Source organism: Bos indicus, chromosome 25, assembly GCF_029378745.1.
Source record: "Bos indicus isolate NIAB-ARS_2022 breed Sahiwal x Tharparkar chromosome 25, NIAB-ARS_B.indTharparkar_mat_pri_1.0, whole genome shotgun sequence".
NCBI classification, from domain to species: Eukaryota; Metazoa; Chordata; class Mammalia; order Artiodactyla; family Bovidae; genus Bos; species Bos indicus.
In genome coordinates this window covers 41,972,126-41,997,427 of record NC_091784.1, presented here as the reverse complement: position 1 = coordinate 41,997,427, position 25,302 = coordinate 41,972,126, and the positions used below count along the sequence as shown (strand labels likewise).

The 25,302-nt window shown below is 53.8% G+C and overlaps 1 protein-coding gene across 2 annotated transcripts; it reads left to right on the top strand.

The window, feature by feature from the left end:
- Nucleotides 1–4,286: 4,286 nt before the first annotated feature.
- EIF3B (eukaryotic translation initiation factor 3 subunit B) lies at nucleotides 4,287–23,191 on the top strand. 2 transcript variants are annotated; one of them, XM_070780320.1, is made up of 19 exons: nucleotides 4,287–4,404; nucleotides 8,860–9,052; nucleotides 10,453–10,572; nucleotides 10,852–10,909; nucleotides 11,101–11,229; nucleotides 11,616–11,773; nucleotides 12,462–12,593; nucleotides 12,673–12,739; nucleotides 13,071–13,117; nucleotides 14,311–14,521; nucleotides 15,681–15,753; nucleotides 16,497–16,619; nucleotides 17,474–17,552; nucleotides 18,226–18,364; nucleotides 19,642–19,767; nucleotides 20,284–20,361; nucleotides 20,686–20,794; nucleotides 21,228–21,347; nucleotides 21,977–23,191. In XM_070780320.1, the coding sequence occupies exons 4-18, from the start codon at nucleotides 10,856–10,858 to the stop codon at nucleotides 21,329–21,331; spliced, it is 1,629 nt and encodes a 542-aa protein (XP_070636421.1). In that variant the 5' UTR covers nucleotides 4,287–4,404; nucleotides 8,860–9,052; nucleotides 10,453–10,572; nucleotides 10,852–10,855; the 3' UTR covers nucleotides 21,332–21,347; nucleotides 21,977–23,191. The 2 variants fall into 2 exon arrangements, with proteins under 2 accessions (XP_070636421.1, XP_070636420.1); XM_070780319.1 differs by lacking the exon at nucleotides 4,287–4,404 and adding an exon at nucleotides 4,438–5,412.
- Nucleotides 23,192–25,302: the final 2,111 nt, after the last annotated feature.

Genomic DNA, 25,302 nt, shown 5'->3' with positions numbered 1-25,302 from the left:
CTAATCTTACTGAAACTTCTCCCAAGCCTATGAGGCAAATATTATTGTTATTCCCATTTTTAAGATAAGGAAACTGAAGCTTAGCGATGATGAATAAACGGCCCAAGGTCATCTAACAAGGGAGGCAGCTTAGACCTAGCCCAGGTCTCTCCTTTGCTCCTAAGCCCCAGGTTTCCCAAAGTGGGTGGGAACTTGCCAGAACATTTTCCCTTTTAATAGTTACCTAGTCAGGTTCAGTTCAGTCACTCAGTCGTGTCCGACTCCTTGTGACCCTATCGATTACAGCAGGCCAGGCCTCCCTGTCCATCACCAACTCCTGGAGTTTACCCAAGCTCATGTCCATTGAGTTGGTGATGCCATCCAAACATCTCATCCTCTGTCATCCCCTTCTCCTAATGTAATTGAAATAAAACTAACTGTCAAACTCATGATTTCAAAAGGAACTCTAAACTTGGCCTTAAAATGCTTTTAAGTTTAAAGAATAGGTTTTTGATATGTTGAAATAACGTTCTAGGCCCAAGTTGGAGCTGCTCTGGTCAAAAGTGCCACGATGGTAAGCCAGAGGTGGATACGTGGTCGCTGTGACTGCGCTGCCGACCAGAAGCACAATGCACACAGCTGCTTGCCAGCCGCCTCAGAACGCACTCGGCTCGCACGCCCCGCCCCTCTAGACTCATATCCTTATTCCTTCTCACCCCAAACAACAAAGCAGCAAAGACACAGCACAGCCAAAACTAAATAAATACAACTTAAAAGAGGAAAAAGAAGAAAGCTGGAAGTCTGCTGTATTAGTACCAGACGAAGTAAACTGGAGACCAGGGGATATTAGCAGGAATAAAAAGAAGTATTTAAAACGGCAAGATGGCCAACTCGTCAAGAAGACAAAGCAGCCCTAAGCGGACGTGTACACGGTGCAGAACTTCAAGGTACGTGGAAGAAGCGATAAAACAGACAGAGACAAATCCATCGTTAGAGTGGAAGCTTCCAACATGTGCCTCTCAGCAACTGATGGGACACAGGGACAGAAGATCAGAAAAGTGTTCAAAGACTGGAGCAAGGCTCGGGGCCCGCTGGATCTCGGTGATGCTTCCTGGATGGAGCAACGCCCGGGCCCGCTGGGTCTCGGTCATGCTTCCTGGACATTCACCCACAGCAGCAGTTCAAGGAACGCGCACCAAGGGAGTCCACATTCTTGGCCACAGATCTCAACACATTTTCAAAAGGACTGAAATCATGCAAAGTGTGTTCTCTGGGGAATTCCCTGGTTAGGACCCCATGCTCTCCCTGCAGAGGGCCCGAGTTTGATCTCTGGTCGGGAAACTTAGATCCCACAAGCAGCATGGCCAAAATAAAAACCAAAAAGCAAAGTATGTTCTCTGCTCACAACGTAATTAAACCAGAAACCAGATTTGGAGACATATCTGAAAAATTCTTAAATAGGTGTATATTAAGACCACATCTCCAAACAATCTACAGATCTGAGAAGAAATCATAATGGAAACTAGAAAACATTTTCAACGGAGAATACAACATATTATAATTTGTGGGATGTAACTAAAGTAGTGCTTAGAGGGAAAATTACAGCTTTAAATTCAGATGCTGTCATCCTGGTCCCTCCGATCCACAGCTCCCCACCGGCCTCTCACCACCGTTTCAGGACCACTCCTTGGATGGTTATTTCATAAGGTTTGCAAACTGTTGCGTATCTAATTTTATTGAACCATCTACATGTATTGGCTAGAATTATTTTATAAATAAGAGCTTTCCCTCATCAACGGTTCGGTTACTGTGAAATATAAAGATAAAATTAAAAAGGCAAAGTTAACTATATTGCTTCAGTCTTTTATCTATTTTCAGAACGAGACAATGCCCCAGCAATATCCACCTGTTTTTAAAATCCAGCAACGGGATTTTTAAAACACAGCACTACGAACAAATGAACTTAAACATGTCAAACACATACAGCTTTTTATTCTTTTTGAGGCTCCAACTCTTCCAGCAGGGGGCCTCTGGAAGTCCTCCCCACTCCTTCCCAACAATTTATCATAAAAATTTGCCAACGCACAGACATGTTGAGAGACTTTTCCAGGAACAGTTGCCCGCCCACCACCTGGATTTCAGTTGGCACTTCTCTGGCCAGCGCCACCACAGCCGCTCGGTTTCATCAAACCCTTCTCAGCTGAACCTGTATCCTTCTAGGCTTGTTCCTCTGTATTCACATATTTATCTAATGTGTTAGTCAGTGCGGGCTGCTATAACAAAACACCACAGCCCGGAAGGCTTAAAGCAACACGTCCGTTTCTCACCGTTCCGGAGGCTGGACGGCCAAGATCAAGGTGCTGGCGTCTTCTGAGCCCTCTCTCAAGAGCTGGGCTCAGGCTGCAGCCAACACGGCTGCACTTCAGATGGAGGGGTCTGGGAGCCGGGTGCTGATTGGCCAGGGACTGGACCTCCTCCACACCGGGGCCCTCCTCAGAGCGGGCTCCTCCATGGGCTGCTGGGGTGTCCTCCGGGAAAGGTGGCTAGCTTCTTTCAGGCCCAGCGGCCCAAGAGAGAGAGCCAGGTGGAAGCTTATCATTTTTAGGACCCACACTTGGAAGTCACATGGCATCACTTCTGCCACCACGTGTCTGTTGGAAGTGAGCGAGCAGGGGCACCCACAATTAAGGAGGGCAGGGTCCTCCTTCTTAGAAACTTCCTGGCTGCACTTCATGGCATGTAGGACTTAGTTCCCCAACCAGGTATTGAACCCATACACCCAGTAGTGGAAGCATCGATTCTTAACAACTGGACGGCCAGGGAGGTCCCCTAGCTTCCCCTTCTGAAAGGGTGCCAAAGGATTTCTGACTCTATGGCAGATGTACTTTTAGCCTGACTTCTGTGGTGTTTGACTCCTGACGGTTGCCCCCACAGCACTGCGACTCTGAGACAAGAACTGCAAATGCCTCCTCCCTCTGTACCCCGCACACAGAGTGCCTCCCACTCAGGCCCTGATATACTCTGAACTTTCCCCTCAGCACTTCTCAAACTCTGGAGGGTGGAGGAACTGCGGATGGTCTTGCTGGTTTTCTTGCTAGAACACTGCGGGATGTACTTTGAAAATACACTTTTTTTTTGCATCATGAGCACATTCATAATTTTACCTGCAGAATAAGATAGGAGTCCCTCCGCTGGGAAATAGTAATGAGTGGCTAATATTTACAATACCTGCACACCGGAGAAGTCTTTCCTAAGAAACATGTAGCTGCTCAGCTAAGGTCAGCTGCTTTCAAGCTTTCTGTGAATATCCACTTATTAAGGGGCTTTCCCAGGTGGCTCAGTGGTAAGAATCTGCCTGCCAATGCAGGAGATGCAAGAGAGGAGGGTTCCATCTCTGGGTCGGGTAGATCCCCCGGAGGAGGAAATGGCAACCCACTCCAGTATTCTGGCCCGACAAATCGCACAGACAGAGGAGCTTGGTGGGCTACAGTCCATGGGGTCACAAAGAGTTGGACACGACTGAGCACACACACATTCACTTATTGTTCATTGCTTTGTCACCAATAGCACCTTCTAGAAGAAAAGCGCTGGCAGAGCCCAGCAACCTGTGAAAACTATGGAAGACACCAGAAAATAGGAGGGTAATTCTGACGGCCAGGAAAAGTTAGTTTCCCTTTTGAAGCCCGTCCCTGGACCACGCACCTCATTTCACAGGTGAGGAGGCCGAGGCAGAGAGGCCGTGGGGCTGCCCACAGCTACAGAAGCTGAAAGACAGGGAGCATTCGAACTCACAGGTACGCAACCTGAGAACCCTGGATCTTTTCTCTTTTCCTGTCACCTGAGGTAAAATACAGCCAGCACTCCGTTTACAGTGTTATCCATTTTTCAGAGCAGAGTTCAGAGGCACGAAGAGCGTTCACACTGTCGGCATCCGGCACTCTATCCGTCTTCCCAAACTGTCCTAAACTCCTGTCCCACCTGCCGCCGCAGCACCGCCTTCTTTTTTAGAACTAAAACATTTACACTGAGCGGTGGCCCGCGTGCTCCACAAAATCCAAAAGACAGAAATGGAAACACGGTATACCTGCCGCGCGCCCCTGCGCCTCAGGTAACTCAGAACCTGGCCGCGCAGGCCACGCCCTCTAACCCCGCCCGCGGCGGCCCCGCCCATACAGCCCCGCCCCTCGGGCCTGGCCCCGCCCCCTCCCGCGCCTGGCCCCGCCCCGCCCCGTGGCCGTGCTCTCGCGCGCGTCAGGGGGCGGAGGCCCGCGCGGGTCGAACCATGGTGACCATCAGAATGGGGAAAGGGGAATTACAGCCGCCGCGGTGAACGTGGGTTTGAGGGATCAAAGCAGCGCTCATTCCCTTCTGAGTTGCGCCAGGCGGTCGTCCCTGTAGCAGCCTGGGCCTTCTCTGGCTCGCCAGGTATTCCTTCTGTATTTTGGAATCGCCCATTCTTTTGCCCAGTCAGTAGACGAGTCTAAAAGCCGACGTGTAGAGGTGGAACTTGGTAACGTAAGTTAAGTGTTTGGTGAAAGGCCAAGATATCCCAACCAGAGTATTTTGTGCTATCGTTGCCGCGGGCATCAGCGGGTAAGCGAAGGGTGCTCTCGCGCCCCGCGCCCTCGGCGGACGCCTGGTGCCTCCCTGCGGCTTCACAGGTGGTCTCTCCCCGCCGCGCGGCCTGACGGGAGGAGGACGCGGTGCTGCCATGTTGGACGGAACCATCCGCTGCCTGAGGTGGGGCAGCCTGGTTCTCAAGCCGCCTGTAGACTGACCGAGACAAGGGCGCTGCTCCGCCTGGGGCCGGCGCTCGTGGGGGGGGCGCCGTCGCAGTCCGCGGCAGACACAGCCCCGCCCTGCGAGCTCGTCCGGGCGCGCGGGACGGCGTCAGGGCGCGGGCCCCCCCGTGCCCGTGGGCGGCCCCGCCGCACGCACATGGCCGGGAGGTAGGCGCGCGGTGCGGCCTGGGAGAGTCGGAAGCGCGGCGAGACCGGGCGAGGCGGCAGCGGAGGGCCATGCAGGACGCGGAGAACGTGGCGGCGCCCGAGGCGGCCGAGCAGCGCGCCGAGCCCGGGCCGGAGCAGGCGGCAGCCGAGCCGTCGCCAGGGGCGGAGGTGGCGCGGCCCGGCGTGCAGGAGGCGGCGGGCGGCGAGGACGCGGAGGCCGGGCCGGGGCCTGAGGGTCCGGCTGAGCCCGCGGCCGACGGGGAAGGGAAGACCGACGCGACCCCCGGCGCCACCCCGCCGCCGCCCGAGGAGTCCTCTGCCCAGCTCGCCGGCGAGGCCCCGGCGGAGCAGGCGCAGGACGCGGCGGCCGAGGCCGGGTCCGAGGGGGCGGGCGGGGATCCGGACGGCGCGGCGGAGGACGGCGGCGCGGACGAGCCCTCCTTCAGCGATCCCGAGGACTTCGTGGACGACGTGAGCGAGGAAGGTGAGGCAGCGGAGCCGCGCCGCGCCGAGGTTCCCGGTCCCCCACCTGACTCCCCGCACCTGGGGAAGGCTTCCTTGAGCGCCTGGATCGCCGTCTTTTCTCCGAAAGAAGGAGGGGAGCAGGGGGAGACAACTTGGCGAGCCAGGCACTGGCCCTGCAGCCGGGAGTTTGGAGGGCGGCGAGGGCCGGCGGCGGGCCCGCAGGAGCCGTGGCCGAGTGTGCAGCGGTGTGGTCATTAGGGCCCGGCCAGGCAGGACGCTCCACGTGCTGCACGGTCCCGGGTGACAGCCCTTCCTCTGAGGTCTGGGTGCCCCGCCAGACCTGCCTGTCAGAGGCCTGAAACTGACTCGGTGCCGTGTCCGTATGGATGGACGGACGCTGTCTCGGGAGTGGGCAGAGCGGAGTGGGCAGACTGGGTTCTTTTGCCCCGGTTGCCCCACGGGAGTGTCTCCTCAGAGAGGTCCTCAGTGGGACAGTCCAGGCAGACTTGCCAGATTCCTGTTCACAGCCCTTTTCCTGAATCTGTAGGCATGCCACCATCCTTCTGTTAGCAATGGTATTCTTGAATTGTAGTATAACTTTGGTTCTGCCTTGGTTCCGATTAACAGGCATTTTTTCTCCTTTTTGCCTGAGAAAGCCTGTCTCCTAAGGTGACTTCTGATGATGCCTGATCTCATTTGTTTTTGTTTTTGCGTTGTTTTTAAGCCGTTGTAACTTTTAAGGCTGGGAGCACATCAATGGATTCCTCTGCATATTGGCCACGTTATTAAAATGGGAATGAGTGAAACATCGTTGAAATAGCTGATGAAACACCAGAAAAATAAGATGTTACCACGTAGAGATAGAAAGATTGGCGGGGGAGTGTGTCTGATCACTGAGATGGAGGCAGAATCATAAAGAATTTCACATGAGAAAGTTTAGAGAACATAGAGTTGTTTGACTTTGAAACATAGTATATTTTAAAATTCTTTATCAAATGCTTTTTTTTTCTTCCCGTTTTATTGAGAGGTAACTGATGTACAGCACTGTATAGGTTTGGGATAGGCCACATAATGACTTATTTGAAACAATTTTAAAGGTTGTCAGCATTGTCTTATACTTTGTTTCATGAGACAAAAGACATTTCAGCATGAAAAGCAGGAAAGGCTGCACTTGTCCTGCTCCTGAGGACTTGGGAGCCGCTGACCCAGTCCAAGCCCCTCACCCGTTCACCTCTAAGAGAATGTGTGTGCTGGGGAGTCGGTTGCTGAGAGGCAGTGTTGCTTGGTAGCCCATCCCCCGTCCCCCCAGTTTAGACCACTGTTCTCTTTTACTGCACCAGTTTTTCTTATATTTTAAAATCTAAGTTGTGGTTTTAAAGCTCCTCTTGAGTTCTTCAGTGTTCACTTTTTTTAAGTATTATTTGAACACACCTGATTCACACAGGGTTTCTGCATGGTGTGACAGGATGCTGGCATGCGCACGGGCCAGCCAGGCCAGGTGACTGCTGGGAGGGCCTCTGGAAGCCCTTGTGATCCTGATACTTCCTCAGAGGGGCCTGTGAGGCTCCTGGTCCTAAGGAACTAAAATTGAGCAAGCTGGCTGTCTCCTCGAGGCCAGTGGTTGTAGTCAGGCGCTCATGTGTTTTCTGTTTCATGAGAACTGTCCTGTAGGGTCAGAGAGTGATGCTCAAGGTACCGGTTCTTGTGAAAATGGACTGAGCGCATCCATGGCTCCAGTGCCTTCATCTGCCCCCTCCTCCCTGAGACAGCTGAGCTCTGTCACACACTTGCATCGTAATCACAGCTGTCTTTGTCCTTGGTGCTCAACCAAGCAAAGGTGTGCTAAAGGTTTTGACCAAATGTCTTTGCTACTTAAGTCTTGAGACTTGGATTTTTTGTATTTCTCCTGGAGTCAGATTGGAAATCCATGAGCCAAGAGTAACCAGATGCGTGGGCCGTGATGAGAAGGAAATGTTTTCGTGTGGTTACTATGCTCATTCCCTTACTGTGTATGGGCGGGTTCTTGTAAAGCTAGACACTTCAAAAGTGTGGGAAGGAGTCCACGGTTTATATAAGAGCTGAGCTTCTTATTGTAAACCTTGTAAATTAAGACCAGGCTTAACAGGCGATGTAATAGTTTGGTAAGTCAGCTTTCAAAGTAACCCAGACATCTGACTCCAGTCTCTGTAGGGAAGATGCCCTAATCTGCCTCTTTCTCTCTGTTTCCTCTTTGTTTGGTCATGATTTTAGCTTCATTGAAGTTTAAATGGCAGTTCTTTTATCTAAGGTAATGTTTCCAATATCATTCGTAAAGGTGTTGAAATTCATTAGAGGTAGTTTATAACAGGACTTGCCTCTGGAAATTACTCTTTTTCCTTTTTTAAAGACTTTTTATTATTGAAAATTTCGAGCACTAAAAGTGGAGAGAATTCACCTCAACTTTTGAAAATAAAATACAGCAAAGAATATTTTGGCATGTGTCCTTTATAACATGTTGAAATACTTAAAAAACTAGTCATAATTAGGTTCTAGAACACGTAGATACACAGATAATAAGCCTTTGTTCTTCAGCTGTTGTTTAAAAATTACCTTGGACATTCATTTTGCCTGTACAGACAGTCCTGAAATTGTGATGGTTTGAATTACAATGGTTCAAAAGTGAGTTTATTGGGAAGTAACCCCATCATAAGTCAAGGAAAATCTGTGTTACTGAGAGCACTTAAGATCTGGGTCCTGTGATTTTAATTCCCGTTCTGTGACGTGAACAGAATGCACTTTGAGCTCTGGCATGAAGTTATGAAGATACTAGTTGACGTTTCTTGCTCTGTTCCAAGCGCTGTTCTGAGCGTTTACGTCTAACGTCTAAAGGGCTGGCGTCTCCCAGTGACGGTGCTGCCGGGTGTCCTGTCCACCTGGAGACACCGTAGCCCACGGGACGCACCACTCGCGCTTTCCCGAGCTCTGTAGTCCCTGGTCGCCTGGTGTACGTGCCAGTCGCCGTCCCATGCTGTCTGAACCAAGGCTGCTTTTCGTAAAGAACCTGGGTGATGAGTTTGTGACAGAGGTGGGTCGGAGAAGGCTTACCACAAGCGTTCCTCAGCTCACTTTGTTTTTGTTTTTTTTTCTGGTAAAAGTCCATCCTCTTTCCTTCTTCAGTGTTAAAGGCTCTTTTTAAAAAATTGATTTGGGCATAGAGGGGAAAGTTAAAAAAAATTTTTTTTAATTCATTGAATATTGTCTATTATTGACATATCTTGACTGTTAGGGGCTTGTAAAGAGTTACAGTCCTCCCAATTATTTCAAGTTTAAATTTTTAGTCAACCCAGGGCTGTGATATTGTAACGTTCAGAGCAAAAGCATTCAGATTAATTATTCATTTTGTACTTTTTTGAAATGTGTTCAGTGTGCTAACCTGGTGCATTAACTTGGTCAGAGAAAGTCACAGGCACACCTTCCCCTCCTGCAGAGTTACTGGCGGATGTGCTCAAAGACCGGCCGCAGGAAGCGGACGGAATCGACTCGGTGATCGTGGTCGACAACGTGCCTCAGGTGGGGCCCGACCGCCTGGAGAAGCTCAAAAATGTCATCCATAAGATCTTCTCCAAGTTTGGGAAAATCACAAACGATTTCTATCCAGAGGAGGACGGAAGGACAAAAGGGTGAGTGATGTCCTCCAGCATGGACGTGTGGTTTGTTTTCTCGGCAGCTGATGCCGTGAAGGCAGTGGTGTGCTGTGGACTCTGGTGGGTTGGGGAGCCTGGCAGCCTCGAGAGCCTCGGGGCAGGGACCATCAACAGGGCCGGGGGGAGAAGGACCTGGGCAACTGGCTCTGAGTTGGGTTTTGTGAGTTGGCTGCTGAGCTGCTGGGACATCAGAGCTCGGTCTCTTCTGTCCTTAAACAGTGATTGATCAGAGGTAGATCCTAGGCAAATCTGGAGGTTGGCAGGGCTTCAGGAAAATCTGACATATTTTGATTCTAAAATATGCTTTTCTGCCACATTTTAACATCTGAAATGGGGGTATTCCTTAGAGTCTAGAAGAAAGCATTGTGTCATTGTTCAGTTAGTAACTCTTTTTGTGCTGTTACCTAAAATATCGTGTCTTTTAAAAACGATAGCATGAGGTATGTGTCTTGCAGTCTGCTTTTTAAATTCCATATTAGGTTTTCTGTGTTGGTAAATGTAATTCTGATCGCTTCCTTGTAAATGCTGTGGTGCTCTGTCCTGGGACAGTTTGTTTATTTTCCTGTCAACTGTTTCGAGCAGCAGTTGGGACAGCCCTGCGCCTGTCCTCTTCTGGGTACAGGGAGAGTGTGTGCCTGCGGTGCCTCTGGGCAGTCCCCAGTGAAACCCGAGTGGTCGTACTCAGCCGGCAGTAGTCAAAGCTCTGTTGGTTGCTCCACACACTTGTCAGACTTCCTCCATTAAAATTTCATAAAAACATCAACCTCTGAGTATGGGCAAAGACATCTTTTATGGGACAGGAATGAGAAAGTAGTATAAACTTCATTTTTTAATTTCAGATTTTAGAAACTGCCTAGAATAGTGTTAATTTCTTGGAAAACTGATCACAGACAGGTAATGTTTCCTGCTTCAGAAAGGCGGGAGGAGACCTTTTTTGGAGCAGTTGCATGTGTGATTTTTATTAAAATGAAACATTCTCTGAGAGCCTTTGTGATTTTGCCTGTAACACACAGTATCAGACTATCCTTGTTTTTTATAAACAGCTTTGTTGAACGATACTCGACACTCAGTTAAGTCAGAGTTTTAAAGTATACAGTTTCATAAGTTTTGATGAACAGGTACATCCTTAGAACGGTTACCATAGTCAGAGTAGTGAGCATTTTGGTTAATTTTAGAGGCATTGGATCTTGTGTTGGGATTCTGTTCATGTTTAGAGCTGCTCTGCTAGGGACCTGACTGCTTCTGGGACGTGGCAGGCAAACGGGTCATGGATGCTCATGGTGTGTACAAGCCCTGCGGGGCCCTGGGTGTGTGGAGCATGACCTGCTTGTTCTTTGGGTCTGCACGCTTGTGAGTTGCCCTCTCCCTCGATTCAGGTATATTTTCCTGGAATACGCATCCCCTGCCCACGCGTTGGACGCCGTGAAAAATGCCGATGGTTACAAGCTCGACAAGCAGCACACGTTCAGGGTCAACCTCTTCACCGATTTTGACAAGTAAGTCCTGACTCAGCCCAGGAGAGCCTGGACACCTCCCTGAGCACGCGTGGCCGGGCCTTTCTGCCCCAGGGGCCAGGGGGTACTAGTGGGCTCTCAGGAGGCTGCACTCTCCCGTCAGACAGTGCAGGGGCATTTCACATCCCCCCCACCCCCGAGCACCCCCTCGCCAATAATGACCAAGCAAAGCCTGTCCTTTCCCTTTGCGGGAGGGGTGCAGTACTGCCTGGCCGAGGACCACTCACCTTGTGGTCATCTGATGTGTCACTGATCTTCCAGGTACATGACCATCAGTGATGAATGGGATATTCCAGAGAAACAACCTTTCAAAGACCTGGTATGTTGCATAAAATCTGTATGTAACTAGAAGAAATGGTGGCTAGCCTCTTGGCTTGAAGTGGTGACTTCCTTAGGAATTAACGGTGCTGAGTGGATTTGTCACGTTGCTAAGTGCAACACTATGAGTGTGAGTTTTCTTTGGCTAAAATTAAGGAAATGCGTTCCATCCCTTGTGCTTGGCTCCTTTAGGGGAACCTGCGCTACTGGCTTGAAGAGGCTGAGTGCAGAGATCAGTACAGCGTGATCTTCGAGAGCGGGGACCGCACTTCCATATTCTGGAATGATGTGAAGGACCCAGTCTCCATCGAGGAGAGAGCGGTGGGTATTTGCTGCCGGGCAGGGTTTCCTTAACAAAGAAGGGTGTGGTGGGAATCCCTGGCGGTCCAGTGGTTAGGACTCTGCGCTTTCACTACCATGGGCCTGGGTTTGACCTCTGATTAGAGAACTGAGATCCCACAAGCCACGTGGCACAGCCGGGAGGAAAAAGAGGAGCGTGGTCCAAGAGCAGGTGAAGTGCCATGTGCTCTGAGGCTACTGCTCTTGACAGCAACTTTTATTCTTCCAGCTTTGAAACAAGTCCTAAGAAGTGAATAGGCTTCTTGTGTTTTTAGTTCAGAGTTTGGGAGCTGAATTCATCAGAGACTTTGGAGCCTTTGTGTTTGGCTTTTTTGTTGTGTTAACATTGGTACTGGCTTTTTCCACAGCGATGGACAGAGACATACGTGCGTTGGTCTCCTAAGGGCACCTACCTGGCCACCTTTCACCAGCGAGGCATTGCTCTGTGGGGGGGAGAGAAATTCAAACAGATTCAGAGATTCAGCCACCAAGGGGTTCAGCTTATCGATTTCTCACCTTGTGAAAGGTAAGCTGGTATAAAATGGCAGATGGAGTGCCGCCAGCCCTCTGTAGGGGATTTTCTAAAGCTTTATTTTGCAGTAATTCCCACTGTCAAGTAGAATCGTCACAGGAGAGCACAGAGGACTCCTGTGTGCCCTTTACTGTGAGCGGTTATGTGTTGTTGCGTTGGCTTCATCACCTCCTCTCTCCACACGTTTGCGTAAAACCCCGTCGTCTAACAAGGGCCTTGAGCGCCCGCTGCCGTTGGTGTCCACTGCGGGACCCAGCTCTTTACCTGATTAGTCCAAGGAAAAGAAAGTGTGAGCGTGCCACATCGCTCCTGCTGCTAGTGCACACCTCGGGCTTTGGTTGGGAACCCGCTGGGTCTTCCCTTGTCCTGCTTTTATCAGAGAAGCGTGACCCTTGGAGTACTCCGTGGTGCCAGGCAGGACTGAGTGGTGTGTGCCCCAGTGGTTCTGCTCTGTATTTGGAGTGGGCTCTCTGGACTGGATGACGTTTTGGGGGATCCTGGAGGGCAGAGAAGGTGCTGGTTGCACGAGTCTTGACTGCTCGTCCCAGGAGTCTCCCACCCTTGTGCCTGGAGTCACGTTCGGGAGCACAAGCCTGTCACTCCCGCCACGGCTGGTCCTTGACGCACCCTCACAGGAGAGGAGGCGGGGGTGCAGGGGGTGATGCTGCGCCCTCTGCTGCAGGTACCTGGTGACCTTCAGCCCCCTGATGGACACTCAGGATGACCCTCAGGCCATCATCATCTGGGACATCCTCACCGGTCAGAAGAAGAGAGGTTTCCACTGTGAGAGCTCAGCCCACTGGCCTATCTTTAAGTGAGTGGACCCGGGTAGCCACGGTGGCCTCTGTGCCCCTCTTCATCGACCAGCTTGGCACTTCTTTTTTTCTCCTTAGGTGGAGCCACGATGGTAAATTTTTTGCCAGAATGACACTCGATACTCTGAGTATCTATGAAACTCCTGTAAGTGGCTGATTTGATTGCCTGAGCTGAGCTGCCCTGTCGGGAGCTGTCACGGGCGCAGAGCTTTCCTTAGTGTGTGGGGTGGCCTCCGGTTTCTGGGCCTTGCAGGTTCTCGGGCCCTGGTTCGGGTCTCTGCTGCTGCGGGGAGCTGGGGATGGGAGTGGCTGGACGGGCCCTGGAGGGTGTCTTACTGCTCTGGGTCGTCATTCCCCAGTTGGTCTGTCGCCCTGTGCCAACACTGCCCCCTCAGCAAGCTCACGCTGTAACGAATGTATGTGCTGTTGAGGCAGCGGTCTGATCTGACGCCGTTGTCACCTCGTTTTTTCCATAGTCTATGGGTCTCTTGGACAAGAAGAGCTTGAAGATCTCTGGCATAAAGTAAGTGACTCTCAGCACGGGGTGGGGCGGGAGTGTGGGTTGACTCCCTCCTTTAGCACTTGGCTCCTATAACGTTGCAGAAAATGCTGGTGCCAGTCAGGGGGCATGGGGGTGTCACCGTGGGCTCGTGCCCGTCACCGGGGCACAGGGGTGTCACCACGGGCTCATGCCCATCACAGGGCACGGGGGTGTCACCGCGGGCTCGTGCCTGCCGCCGTGGGCTGCTCGTTGGCGGCCACGTCAGCATTCCCTGCCCCTGCTTATAGGGATGTCTCGAGGGCTGCTTCCTTTCACGTTCCCGCCTGGGGACCAGAGACTCAGGGGCACAGTCTTTAAGGAAGAGGAGCCTCCTCTTTGTCGGGGGTCTCCATGTCAGTCTGATGGTTTGTGCCATGGGTTTGCTTGGCCTCTGAGCTGTGTCTGGTTTGGTCTGTCAAAGAGTAGGCACATCTTTATCTGCTTGAAATCTCTGGGGGCAGTGAGAAATACCAGCAGTGCAGGGGAAGCGCACGTTTCTTACTGTTCTATTATATTTATATATAATACATTTCTTATTTATATGTATACTGTATAAATACTATACAATATTTATATATATACTGTCCTATATATATATTTATACATAATATTGTGGTTTATAATTAAAACTGGGCATTAATTGGCAGTAAAAGCAAAAGTGAAGATGCTCTGCGTGGACAGGAGCTCGTGGATTGTTTGTTAACGGAACTTTTTAATTTTTGCAGTGAAGAGAACCGCCCCTACTTCTTCCTCCTCGTCCACTTTTTAACCTGGGGTTTCCCCCTTTGACCCCGTAATGAATGTTCAGAAATCAACAGCTGGTCCATCGGCCTAAAGTTTATTTTACCTGCCTTGTGGTGTAGAGTGTCAGTGCGGTTTCAGAGCCTGGGCTTGAGTCCCGTGACCTGTGCTGGTGGGTGGTGGTATCAGGACTCACTCCTCACTGGCACAGTGAGTCTGGCAAAGCCTCCAGTTGTCCTGGGCACAGCGGGCTGCACAGGAAGTCCAGAGTAGGCCTCTGGAGGTGGGCACTCAGGGTACTGTTGCTCCTGCCGTTCTGGGAGGTGAATGTGCCAGCGCCCTGCGTTGCACAGTGAGTGAGCTCTTTCATTCCTATGCCTTCCTCATCATGGCTCAGCCGGGCCTGGTAAACATTTTATTTTCTTCTTCTGCAGAGATTTTTCTTGGTCCCCTGGTGGTAACATAATAGCCTTTTGGGTGCCTGAAGATAAAGATATTCCAGCCCGGGTAACCCTGATGCAGCTGCCTACCAGACAAGAGATCAGAGTTAGGAACCTGTTCAACGTTGTGGATTGCAAGCTGCATTGGCAGAAAAATGGAGATTACTTGTGTGTTAAAGTAGACAGGACTCCAAAAGGCACCCAGGTAGGTGGACACCAGTGGGCGGGCTCATTCCTTCTACAGCTCAGTTTGGGGAGGCGGGGCAGTGTTATGGATTTTTTTGGTTCAAACTTAAGACTTTCTTCAGGCCCACCTGGCACCAAAAGTTAGCTGTCGCGTCGTGGCTAGAACCGTTACCATATTCCAGCAGAGGAGTGTAATTCTTTCCTATAAACTGAGTGCGTGATGCGTCGCTTAGTTGACATAGGTCAGAGCTCACAGGAGAACACCGGGGAATCTCCAGGCACCTACCTTCCTTCTCTGTAGGTGTTAAAGCAGTACATTGTTTTCTTCAGGTTTTCCTTTGGAAGCAGAGTAGCATGCTTGACACAGTTCTGCATCCAGACTTTGTTTGTTTGCCTCATTTAACGTTTTGGGTTTTTTTCTTTCTAATGGAAATATTTATTTCTTTGACAATAAGTTTCTGAGGTGTGTGGTCACGTAGCCGTGCAGCAGCCACCACTCTCTTAACCTCAGAACATTTCCATCTCCCGTGCCAGCCGTCACCCGGCTCCTGACACCCGTCACCTGCTTGCCCGCTCCCTGTCTCTGGGCGCTCCTGTTCTGGACATTTCTCACGAGTGGAGTCATGCTCTGTGGCCTTCCGCATCTGGCCGCCTCCTCTGCGCACGGGGTGCAGGCTCACCCCTCGCCGTTTTCCGTGGCTGAGCATGTGTACTGTGTCACATCATGCTTGCCAGTTTATCCCTTGGTTGGCATGTGGGCTGTTTCCATCTTTTGGCTATTACAGATAATGCAGCTTTTTACATGAACATGGACGTTCCACTGTTTCGAAATAACAGTTGGATCAGTCCCAGTTGGTGGGCCTTTGGGGCACTACAGGAGGTTTGCAGAGAAGCCACAGTGCGGATCCTTGGGCCCATCTGCTGGAGGTGACCTTAGGGCAGGTCTTGAAGTAGGGTCTGGGTTGAGGCCGAGGGGTGAGTTTCTTCTCCAGACACTGTACCCGTCTCCGCCTTCCTCATCATTTGAGAGGTCTCGTTGCAGCGCTTCAGTCACTGCCGATTTTCACGTCTACCAGGTGTATACGTTTAATCTCTCATTAAATTCTTAAGTTGTCCTTTGAGTCTTCCTCATGCTTTCAGTTTTCAGAATGTCACCCCTTCTTTTTTCTTTTAAACAGGGTGTTGTCACAAATTTTGAAATTTTCCGAATGCGAGAAAAACAGGTGCCTGTCGACGTGGTCGAGATGAAAGGCAAGTGTCTCCGTCCTGCCCTGAGGCTGAGTGGCCACCAAGCCGTCGTGCCCACTCGCAGCGCTTCCCTGCGAGTTCGCGGCCCGGGCAGGCTGGCCGAGGTCAGGCGTCTGTCTGTTACAGAGCATACGTTGGTTCACGGTTTCTTTGTCCTTCCCAGCTTCAGTCTCTTAGCCTTTCCAGTTGCCAGGTGAAAAGACGCCCCCCTTTTTTTCATTCACACCACGTGACCTGCTTACATAGCAGAGGGACACAGGTTCAAGCCCGGTTTCACGCTTAGGAGAAAGTGTGAAGAGCAGGTTTTCATCACACCCCTGCAACGCAGCTAAGGGCTTGTCCTCTTACATATGAAAGTTCTCAGCTGAGTAGCAGTGTTTTGGTTTTTTGGACTCCTGAAAACTTGAGACACTGTCTCTGCCTTTAGGTTGAACATTTAGCGTGTATATCCTGTTTTGCTGGGGAGAGGAGGAAGGGAAGGGAAGGTGCTGCCTGGTAGAGGGCGTGACCCTGTGTGCCATGAGGAGAGAGGGGGCTCATCCACAGGCCGCCCCGCCCCTGTGGCAGGAGATCGGGGCATGCCTGCCGGCCGTGGTGGCCCCACAGGGTTCAGCGTGCTGTCTTGGGCCTGTGCTGCTTGTGGGCCTTTTAATGAACCTAAGAATCTGGGGCGTCTCTGGTTGAACAGCCTTAACGGAAAATGATGTTCTGTGACCAAGGAGCTCACCCTTTTTTCCTGGCCCTAGAAACCATCATTGCCTTCGCCTGGGAGCCGAACGGAAGTAAGTTTGCTGTGCTGCACGGGGAGGCGCCTCGGATATCTGTCTCCTTCTACCACGTGAAGAACAACGGGAAAATTGAGCTCATCAGTAAGCAGCTGAACGGGAGCCTGGGGCAGAGCTTGGTTATTGCTCCCGGGAGAGTGCTTGGCTGGACAGAGCGTCCTGTGGGCAGCTGGTGGTGGCACTGAGGGAGTTTGCTGCAAAGGACAGGCCTTTTGTGCACTCCTGAGCAGCGGTGTTTGTGGTAGCATCATTCTGTGATGTCGTCAACTGGCTGTCACAAAACTGAACGTATCATTAGTTCCCTTCGTTATGAAAGGAAATGTGGATAACAGAAGAGTTCACGGCCTCCTGTAGTAAAGTAGGTTATGATACGGCAAGCGTGCAAGTGCCTCTGCTTTCCAGGCCCCGCAGCCCTGCCTCCCCTCACAGGGTCAGCCTGCAGATCACCATAGTGCTGGGGACTGCTGAGCGGATTCGCGTGGATCCTTTCCATCCTGCCCTCCCTGTCAGGGTGGTGCTGCCCCCCTCCCCACCCTGCCCCCCCTCCTGAGTAAAGAGACCAGGACCAGGCCCCACCCCTTCAGAACGTGAGCATTGGGTTGGCACTGGGAGAGATGGTGGAATTAGTTTCTTTCAGTTAAAAAGTGAGTCACTAGAATGGATTTTTAGGCTTTGGGGGTCATATATATCTTTGAGAATCTGATAGAAACTGGACTCCTTGCCCTGGTGGTGAGTCCCCATGGTAACACTGCCTGAGTGAGGTGTTTTGTCCGATGACACTGTCCAGTGTGGTGTTAGGTATTTAAAGTAGCACTGCAGTTTCAGAACCCCTTCAGGCCCCCCCCTAACTACAGAGGTGCAGCACCTCAGTCCGGTGTGCACACCCACGGGCTGTCCCCGTCTCAGCTGCACGCTGACCTCTGACCCTCTCCTTTCAGAGATGTTCGACAAGCAGCAGGCCAACACCATCTTCTGGAGCCCCCAAGGACAGTTCGTCGTGCTGGCTGGCCTGCGGAGGTGGGTTCTGCTGATGCCCTGTGCGGGGCTGGGGGAGACTGTGGCCCAGGCCCGGGCTCTGGCCCCGAAGGTTGCTCTGCTGCCTCCCTGCAAGCGCGGGGACAGGTGCTCCCAAGGGCATCCCGGCCTGGGTGGATTGTGCGGTGTCTCCATCCTGCTGCCCAGACGTGGCCAGGACCAGGCCCCTTGCAGACGTTCCCACTGGGGACTGCGGGACACAGGACCTCCTCCTGGTGACCCAGTCCTCTGATGTAAATGCCACGTGTCCGTGTGGGAAGGGTGTCTGGCCGGGCTGGGAGCCTGTCTTGCCCTCTGCTGGGTGTGCCCACGAGCACCTGGACGCTCGCCCCCTTGCTCCCCACCCGGTTGCGCAGCAGGCCACGCAGAACCTGTGACAAGCATGCAGTGCGTCCTCTGGGCTGGTGGGGCTCCCTGCCTCCCTGTGGGCGCCGCGCGCTGTGGTTTGGCAGCTCGGCCTCTGCCAGCCTCTCCGGGAGCAATCACAGCAGACACTGCGTGCTTGCGTGCCCTGTGCATAGTCTGTGTCGCTGTGGTCATTTCCGTGTCCACGATCAGGCGGGACACCGGGCTCCCGAGTCCAAGCCTGCTCACCCTGAGCTGAGACCGGGCACAGACGCGACTCTCAGTGACTCCAGCCGTGCTGTCTCCCCAGCATGAACGGCGCCTTGGCGTTTGTCGACACCTCAGACTGCACGGTCATGAACATCGCAGAGCACTACATGGCCTCCGACGTGGAGTGGGACCCCACCGGGCGCTATGTCGTCACCTCCGTGTCCTGGTGGAGCCACAAGGTACGGGGGCCCCGGGCGCCCTGCTGGCTCTGCCTCAGGGCCCTTGCCCTCACCCCAGGACTGTAGCTCTGTGGGTGGTGGAGCTTCCTGCCGTTCAAGGGTCCCCAGCCTGGCCCGTGCCCTCTCTCCCTCCCCTGTGTTCTCATGGGGCCCCTACTCAACAGCGTGAACGTGCCTTAGCCATTGTCAGCCATTCATTGTCCTCTCTTCCTGCTGGCTTGAGACGTTACAAGGACAGGTGCCATTTCTCCTGAGCTACATCCCCAGCATCTGAAACTGTTGGCACATTGTCAGCCTTCAGTCAGGATTTGCTGACCGAATTGGCACGTGAGAAAACACGTCGTTTCTGTTTTTAACTTCCTGAAAAGATCACCCTCTCTGTCTTCAGCGAAAGATCCGAGGGTGTGTTGGTGGGGGTAGATGCAGGATTTAGCACTTGCAGGAACCGCTGTGAAGTCTGCCAGGGAAGGGGCTTCTTGGCCTGGGCCCTCCCTGGACGGGCGGACTGGCACTCTCCTGGGAGGGGACCCGCTTCCTCGGGTCTTGGGAGAGTCGCGGCCTGAGAAGTCTGTGTCTGCACAAGCCACAGTCTGTACTGTTATCATAAGCCCGGTATTCCCACTGCTGGTAAAATTTGCTCAAGATCCTTCTGTATACTTAATGACTATTTTTACTGATTGAGGTGTTCACAGTTGAACCAACTCACACACATTTACCAGTCGAGACAGAGTGATTGTGTTTAATGAAGTTTCAGGAGCAAGAGCTTTGCAAATGTTGCTGGAAACAGTGTCTTGAATGATATCCTTGTGTTCGGGTCAGGGCATGTGGACCGTGCCCAGGCCTGTTGTTCAGAGGTCACCTCGCCGAGGCCTGCCCTGACACTTTAAATCCTCTGAGCATACTGACCACTCTGCAGCGGGAGTCCACCAGGGTGTAGGCGCTGCTTCCTCCATCAAGAAGGTCTTGGTAAAGAGAGACGTCTGCTGAGCTGTGGTGGCGTGGCTGTCAGCCTGTGCTCTGGCACCAGTGCTCTGCTGGCGCTGTTCTGCTGCTGCACACGCTGCACTGTGCTGCCAAGCGCATACTCTTAGCTGTCTGTTCGCCATGGTCCTCCCCTGCTCACGGTGTCCCCTCAGTACCAACAACGCTGGCAAATGATTGGTTCTCAGACATCTGTTGAGTGACGTGAATTTTGCCAGTTCTGTTGACAGGATTCAGGGTCTCTCCTGGGGTCACCTGCTGGAGTGGGCAGCTAGTGAGGCTCTTCTCTCTTCCAGGTGGACAACGCCTACTGGCTGTGGACCTTCCAAGGCCGCCTTCTGCAGAAGAATAGCAAGGACCGCTTCTGCCAGCTGCTCTGGAGGCCTCGGCCCCCCACGCTCCTGAGCCAGGATCAGATCAAGGTCTGGTTTTCCTCATCAGCTGCAGGGATGTGGCAGTGACTGGCACGAGGAGGTTTTCCTTCTGATACTGTCAGGGTGACAGTGACGAGTGGGGGTGTGGCTCTCACAGCAGACCCTTTGAGGAGATGGAGAGCAGTGAGAACCAAAAGGAAGAGGGTAGTTTCAGCAGAGGAAACAATTTTCAGGTTCTGAGGCCACGTCAGAACCGTTGTAGGAAGTTTGCGGAAACGGAGGGGCAGGTGAAGGGTGATGGGCCGCTGGAAAGTCCTGGTGGGACTGTGAGACATGGGATTTACGTAACTGTGGTAGGACACGCGGTGTTTATCAGGGCTCTTCTGAGGGACGAGTGTAAATCCTGGGGAAGGAAGGCTGCCGGTGGGAAACGTGGAGGCCGGCGCCACGTTGAACACTCAGGTGGCTGCGCTCTGCTGAGCGCTGAGGCTGCAGCCGTGAGGAGCGTGTCTGTGCCTCTTAGCTTTGAATGTGCTGATCCTGAGGGACTTGTCTTTGTTTCAGCAAATTAAAAAGGATCTGAAGAAATATTCCAAGATCTTTGAACAGAAGGATCGTTTGAGCCAGTCCAAAGCCTCAAAGGTTAGCCGTATTCCCAGGCATGAGGGAAGCGCCCAGACAGTCCTGTCGGCTCACAGCAGAGAGGCCAGCACCAGGCCGGGGGACAGACCCCAGGGTTGGCTTCCATCCACGGGAGGGCATGGTGGAGGGGCCGCCAGAGGAAGCTGAGGGCGAGCAGACACGCCCAGCGCTCCCGCCCCGCAGCCTCTAGTGGAGCCCTACATCGTCCTGTCCGTCAGGGTGGGCACCGCTGACCATGTTTCATTTCCACTTGGTTGAGCAAAGTGAAGACAATGGTGTGAGGTAAGTGTTCATCCTGTAAGTTCTTCTCAATTCTGCACACAGGAATTAGTGGAGAGAAGACGAACCATGATGGAAGATTTCCGGAAATACCGGAAAATGGCTCAAGAACTCTACATGGAGCAGAAAAATGCACGACTAGAATTACGCGGAGGTAACTTGTTAGCCCAAGATACACCTTTTACAGCATATAGTTAAGATATTTTTCCCCTTTTGGATCTTTTCCCAGGTTTTTCGGAACCTAAAATGTTGCCTAAATTAAAAGAACCTTTTTTTTTTCCTGGCCGCACCTTGTGGACATGGAGTCTTAGCACTCGGACAAGGGATTGCCCTGGGCTCGGGCAGTCAGCGGGGGAGTCCTAACCACTGGACCCCCAGGGAAGTCCTCTTAAAAGGATCGTAAACAGAATCTTTTTTAAAGATTTCCTAACAAGAACTGAGTTTCCTGCCGCCTGCAGGTCACGGCCATGGACCTGTCTTTGCAGGGGACCTTGCGGTTTTCACACTGGCCTGTGGGGGGGTGGGGGGTGGCGTCTCCCACGGGTTTGTGCCCCACGTGTGCACGTGTGACCAGCAAACCCCCTCAGGTGTGGACACCGACGAGCTGGACAGCAACGTAGACGACTGGGAGGAGGAGACCATCGAGTTCTTTGTCACAGAAGAGATTATTCCCCTTGGAAATCAGGAGTGATCCGAGAGCACCTGTGGTAAGACTGGGCGGGGGCAGCTGGCGCCCTGCTTAGTTTTTCTTTGTGCTCTGTTCTGCGAGCGAGAAGGTGCTGAGAGAAGCCTGGTTTCCCGTGCCCACCATTAGCCACATCCTTGCCTGTGAGCTGTGAGGACTCTGGTGAGACCCGGAGCTCTGCATCGAGCACTCTGGGCCTTGAGCTCCACGTTTAGGGAGCGATGTTCCTCTGAAACCCAGTAGGGTTTGGCCATGGGCAAGAGGAGGGCCAAAGGAGGCTTTGGGGAGAAGACAGGTGCCCATCAGATGGTGGCCTCACCAGCCGCAGCACCTGCTCTGGTCAGTCCCCGCTTGGTCTGGGCAAGAGCCCACCTGTCAGCTGTGGCTTGAACATAGGCTTCAGTGACACACAGGGCCTGGGGCGCTGTTCTCAGAGCTGACACCTGTGTCTGTGTCTGTGTAGGGGGCACAGGGCTGTCTGGCCGTGTGGTCCCCGGAGCAGGGAGCGCGGGGGTGGAGGCTGCCCCGTCCAGGCGGCCCCTGTCTGCCAACCAGCCTGCCGCCGCACCTCGTTGGGACAGAGGGTGAGCTGTGTCTCCTTGTTGCAACGTTGCCGTGCGCTGTGCTGGAACCAAGCTCACCCTTTTGCAGAAAGCCTGCACATCCTGAATCCACCTGTGCTTCTGTCGCTCCGGCCCGAGGCTGCGCCTGGGAGTCGCCATCTCCACACGTCGCTGTGCCTTTCAGCCCCTGGCGTCCGCCGCAGCGGAGGCGTGACGGTCCGGCCCCTTGGGGACCTCACGCACGGCAGACGGCGCCCTGCCTCCCACGGTCGGCGCCTGCACAGCCGTGCGGGGCGCCTGTGCGCCCCCCACCATTCAGGTTGTGACAGGTTCTCTCAACAGGCTGAACACGGAAATAAAGCAAATGTGTGTGAAAAAGCCGTCTCTCTCCTCTTTGAACGTAGACAGCGGCCGTGACCTGGGTGCCTCTCCCGTCTGCCGCAGTAGCAGCCGCCTTGGGCTCGTTGTGTCCAGCACTGCACTCGAGAGGCGCAGAGGGCCGCCAGCCCCCCGGGGTCCGCTCCTCAGCTGAGCTCTGAGAGGTGGTGCGCCAGCCCAGCTTATTTCTCTTTTGCCTCCCGCGCTTGCCAGTTCACCTGACGAGAAGCACCCCTTTAGCCTTTGCCTCGGTTACACAGGTTTGAAGACTCACACTGACAGTTGTGCTTGGTCCTGTTTGAACACCTAACCCTCCCCTCCCAGGAGGGACTGAGCGAACCCTGTGACTCGGCCTGTTTTCACTGCGGTGTCGTGCTGCCCTCGGTGCCTTGTGAAACGGCAGTTCTTCCACGGCTGTCTTTCTCCCAGAACCTGAAGTTTAGTTTAACAGGCAGTGAAGCCTGGAATTCACAGCCGTGACCGGTACTGTGTACAGACCTAAGACACCGTGTGGGGCAAGGGACAGCAACCGTCGGCCCTGTGGCTCAGCTGGCTGGCGCCAAGTGGTCCCTGACCCGCCGGATCCCCAGGGGCCCCCAAGCTGGCAGGCCGCCCGCCACCGCCTGGCCTCCCCCGGGCACCTGGCACTCCAGGCTCCTCTCTGGAGCCCGTGCTTTCTCCGAGCGCTGCTGCCTCCAGCTCCTCAGCCCCCTCGGAATCACGGTAGTTCTTGTTTCCTGTCCTGTTCCTCAGACCTCACTGTGTCGAGACCCAGGTTTCCTGATTTCATGGCCCTAGGAAGGAACAAGCACATGGGTCTATCGTATTAACAGATTTTTAACAGAGCTTTTAAACTAACTTTTCACTGTTTTAAACTGGCTAGTTGTAACTTTTACGTAGTTTGTGAATAAAAATTTCTTAAGCACTTGTGCTTGCGTTCTCTCTTCTGGGCATCCTGGGGCTGGCCCTTCGTGGAGCAGTTTCCTGACCCACCTGGTGGGCTGGGGGTAGGGCAGGGTTCCCAGCATGTGGCTCGGGCCCCAGGTAGGCTCTGGGCTCCTGGCCACCTGCACAGGCCTTGTCTCTGTCGTGCTGCGGGGCAGCCGGGGCTGAGGGATTTGCCTTCATGGGGGAACCCAGTGACCTGGACTCTCCAGCAAGTTCCCCGTGGGTCAGAGGCCGGACCTTCGTTGGGGGTAGAGGTGGGGAGGGGGCAGGGGAGCATGGATGTTAGGAGGGGCTTGTTCATGTGGCCAAGAAGTCCTGGAACCCAGTGTTGACCTGGACGCTATCAGCACAGCCCTGCCCATAGGCAGCAGATGGTCCGTGCTGCTGGGCCAAACAGCCAGGCAACCTCTCACGGTCACTGAACCCCAGGGCCAGCCCCTCCCGTGGAGGGGCCCCTGGGCCCTTCCCACTCTGAAGTCAGAGTCCTCGGATCTCAGCTTCGCGGATCTGGTCTCCACGGTCTGTTTCGAAATGCAGCAGTTCAGTCTCACCAGCGCTCACTCTCCGCTGCTGCCATCACCTGGCGCAGTGCCAAGCAGCAGCACCTGGCAGGCACGGCCAGCTCGTTCACAGAGCAGTGACTTCCCTGGAGGCCACAGTGGAAAAGTTGGGCACAGCATTTAAGAAGTAAATATGCTTGAGGGTCAAGCGGAGTGGGGCCCTGAGTGTGTGCAGACGAGCAGTGTGGGAAAGGGGCTTAAAAACCACATCCTAATTAAAAAACCTGCAGGTTCATTTTAAGGTTGCTGTGGACATGCCTTTGGCAAGAAGTATTCCTAGGGGATTATTTCATCAAATGTTTCCCCCTTTGGAGGAACAGCTCCAAGGCTCAGGCAGGCACACCTGCAGGGCAGGTGAAGGGCACAGGAGCCCCCCAAAGAACCACGTAGGCGTTTCCCGAATTGTTGAGACACTCAGGGAGGAGCTGGGCCCCAGGGGCCCTGGTGACGCCACTGGTGTGGGGCGGGGCTAACAGGTCTCCCGCCAGGATAGCAGGGAGCAGGCAGCTCCCATCCACAGCCTGCCATGCCCTCCCGCCCTGCTGCCGGCCCCACCCCGGTCCGGGGCAGCCCAGCCACGAGGGAGACGGAGCCCAAGGACCAGCAGCTCACGGTGAGCCTCCTCCGCACGCCAGGACGGCCCTCGGCTGCCTCCTCCTGACCCGCCGCCCCCAATGACCTGCTGTCATCAGCCCGGGCCCCCGTCTGCTCAGCTCTGCTCTGTCCCTGCTCTGCTTAGCCGTCCCTCATGAGGACCTGGTGACCCCCCTGCTCCTCACCTCGAGTCTCCAGCATCCCTTCACCCCTGCCCTCTGAACCTCACTCCCCAGGGAGCTCAGCGCCTGGACTGTGACCCCCAGATGGAGCAGGGTGGATACCCCCTACACCTGGCCCCAGCAAGGCCCGAGGCCTAACCAGACCCGTCCCCTAGGTGACGTGCAGGCTCAGTCCATTAGACAGTGGGGTGAGTGGAGGCCAGGGACGCACCCTGACCCGTAGGCTCAGCACCGAGGGACCCCGCCGTGTCCCATTCCCAGGTCTGGGAGAACCACAGCCCCGTTTCTGCCAGGAGGGACTTCCCCATCTCACAGAAGGCAGACGCCCAGGAGCAAGGCACTGGCCTGCTGGGGCCCACGGCTCATATGACCAAGGAAGACTTGGAGCCTGCATCAGCAAGATCCCAGGGGGTCTCCTGTCGGACCCCTCAGAGCCTGGGGGGGGGGGGGGCCAGAGAAGGATGGGAGGCAGAGCCCAGGGCTTTTCTACTCAGAAAACCAACTCTTGCTCTGAAAGTGCTCACAGCCTGCAGGAAAGTTCGGGTCCCTTGGGTGGTGGGTGAAGAAGCCAGGGTGAGGTGTGTGACTTCATCTGTCTGTGCCTCAGTCTCCCCAGTTTAGACTAAGGAGGGTCACCTGATCACAGTGCTCCTCTGAGCACCACCGTGAGCCGTGGACAAGGAAGTCAGCGCCTGGTGGGGTTCAGCGGCCTTGACTGCTTCACCGGGAGTGGGAGGCTCACCGGAGGTGGG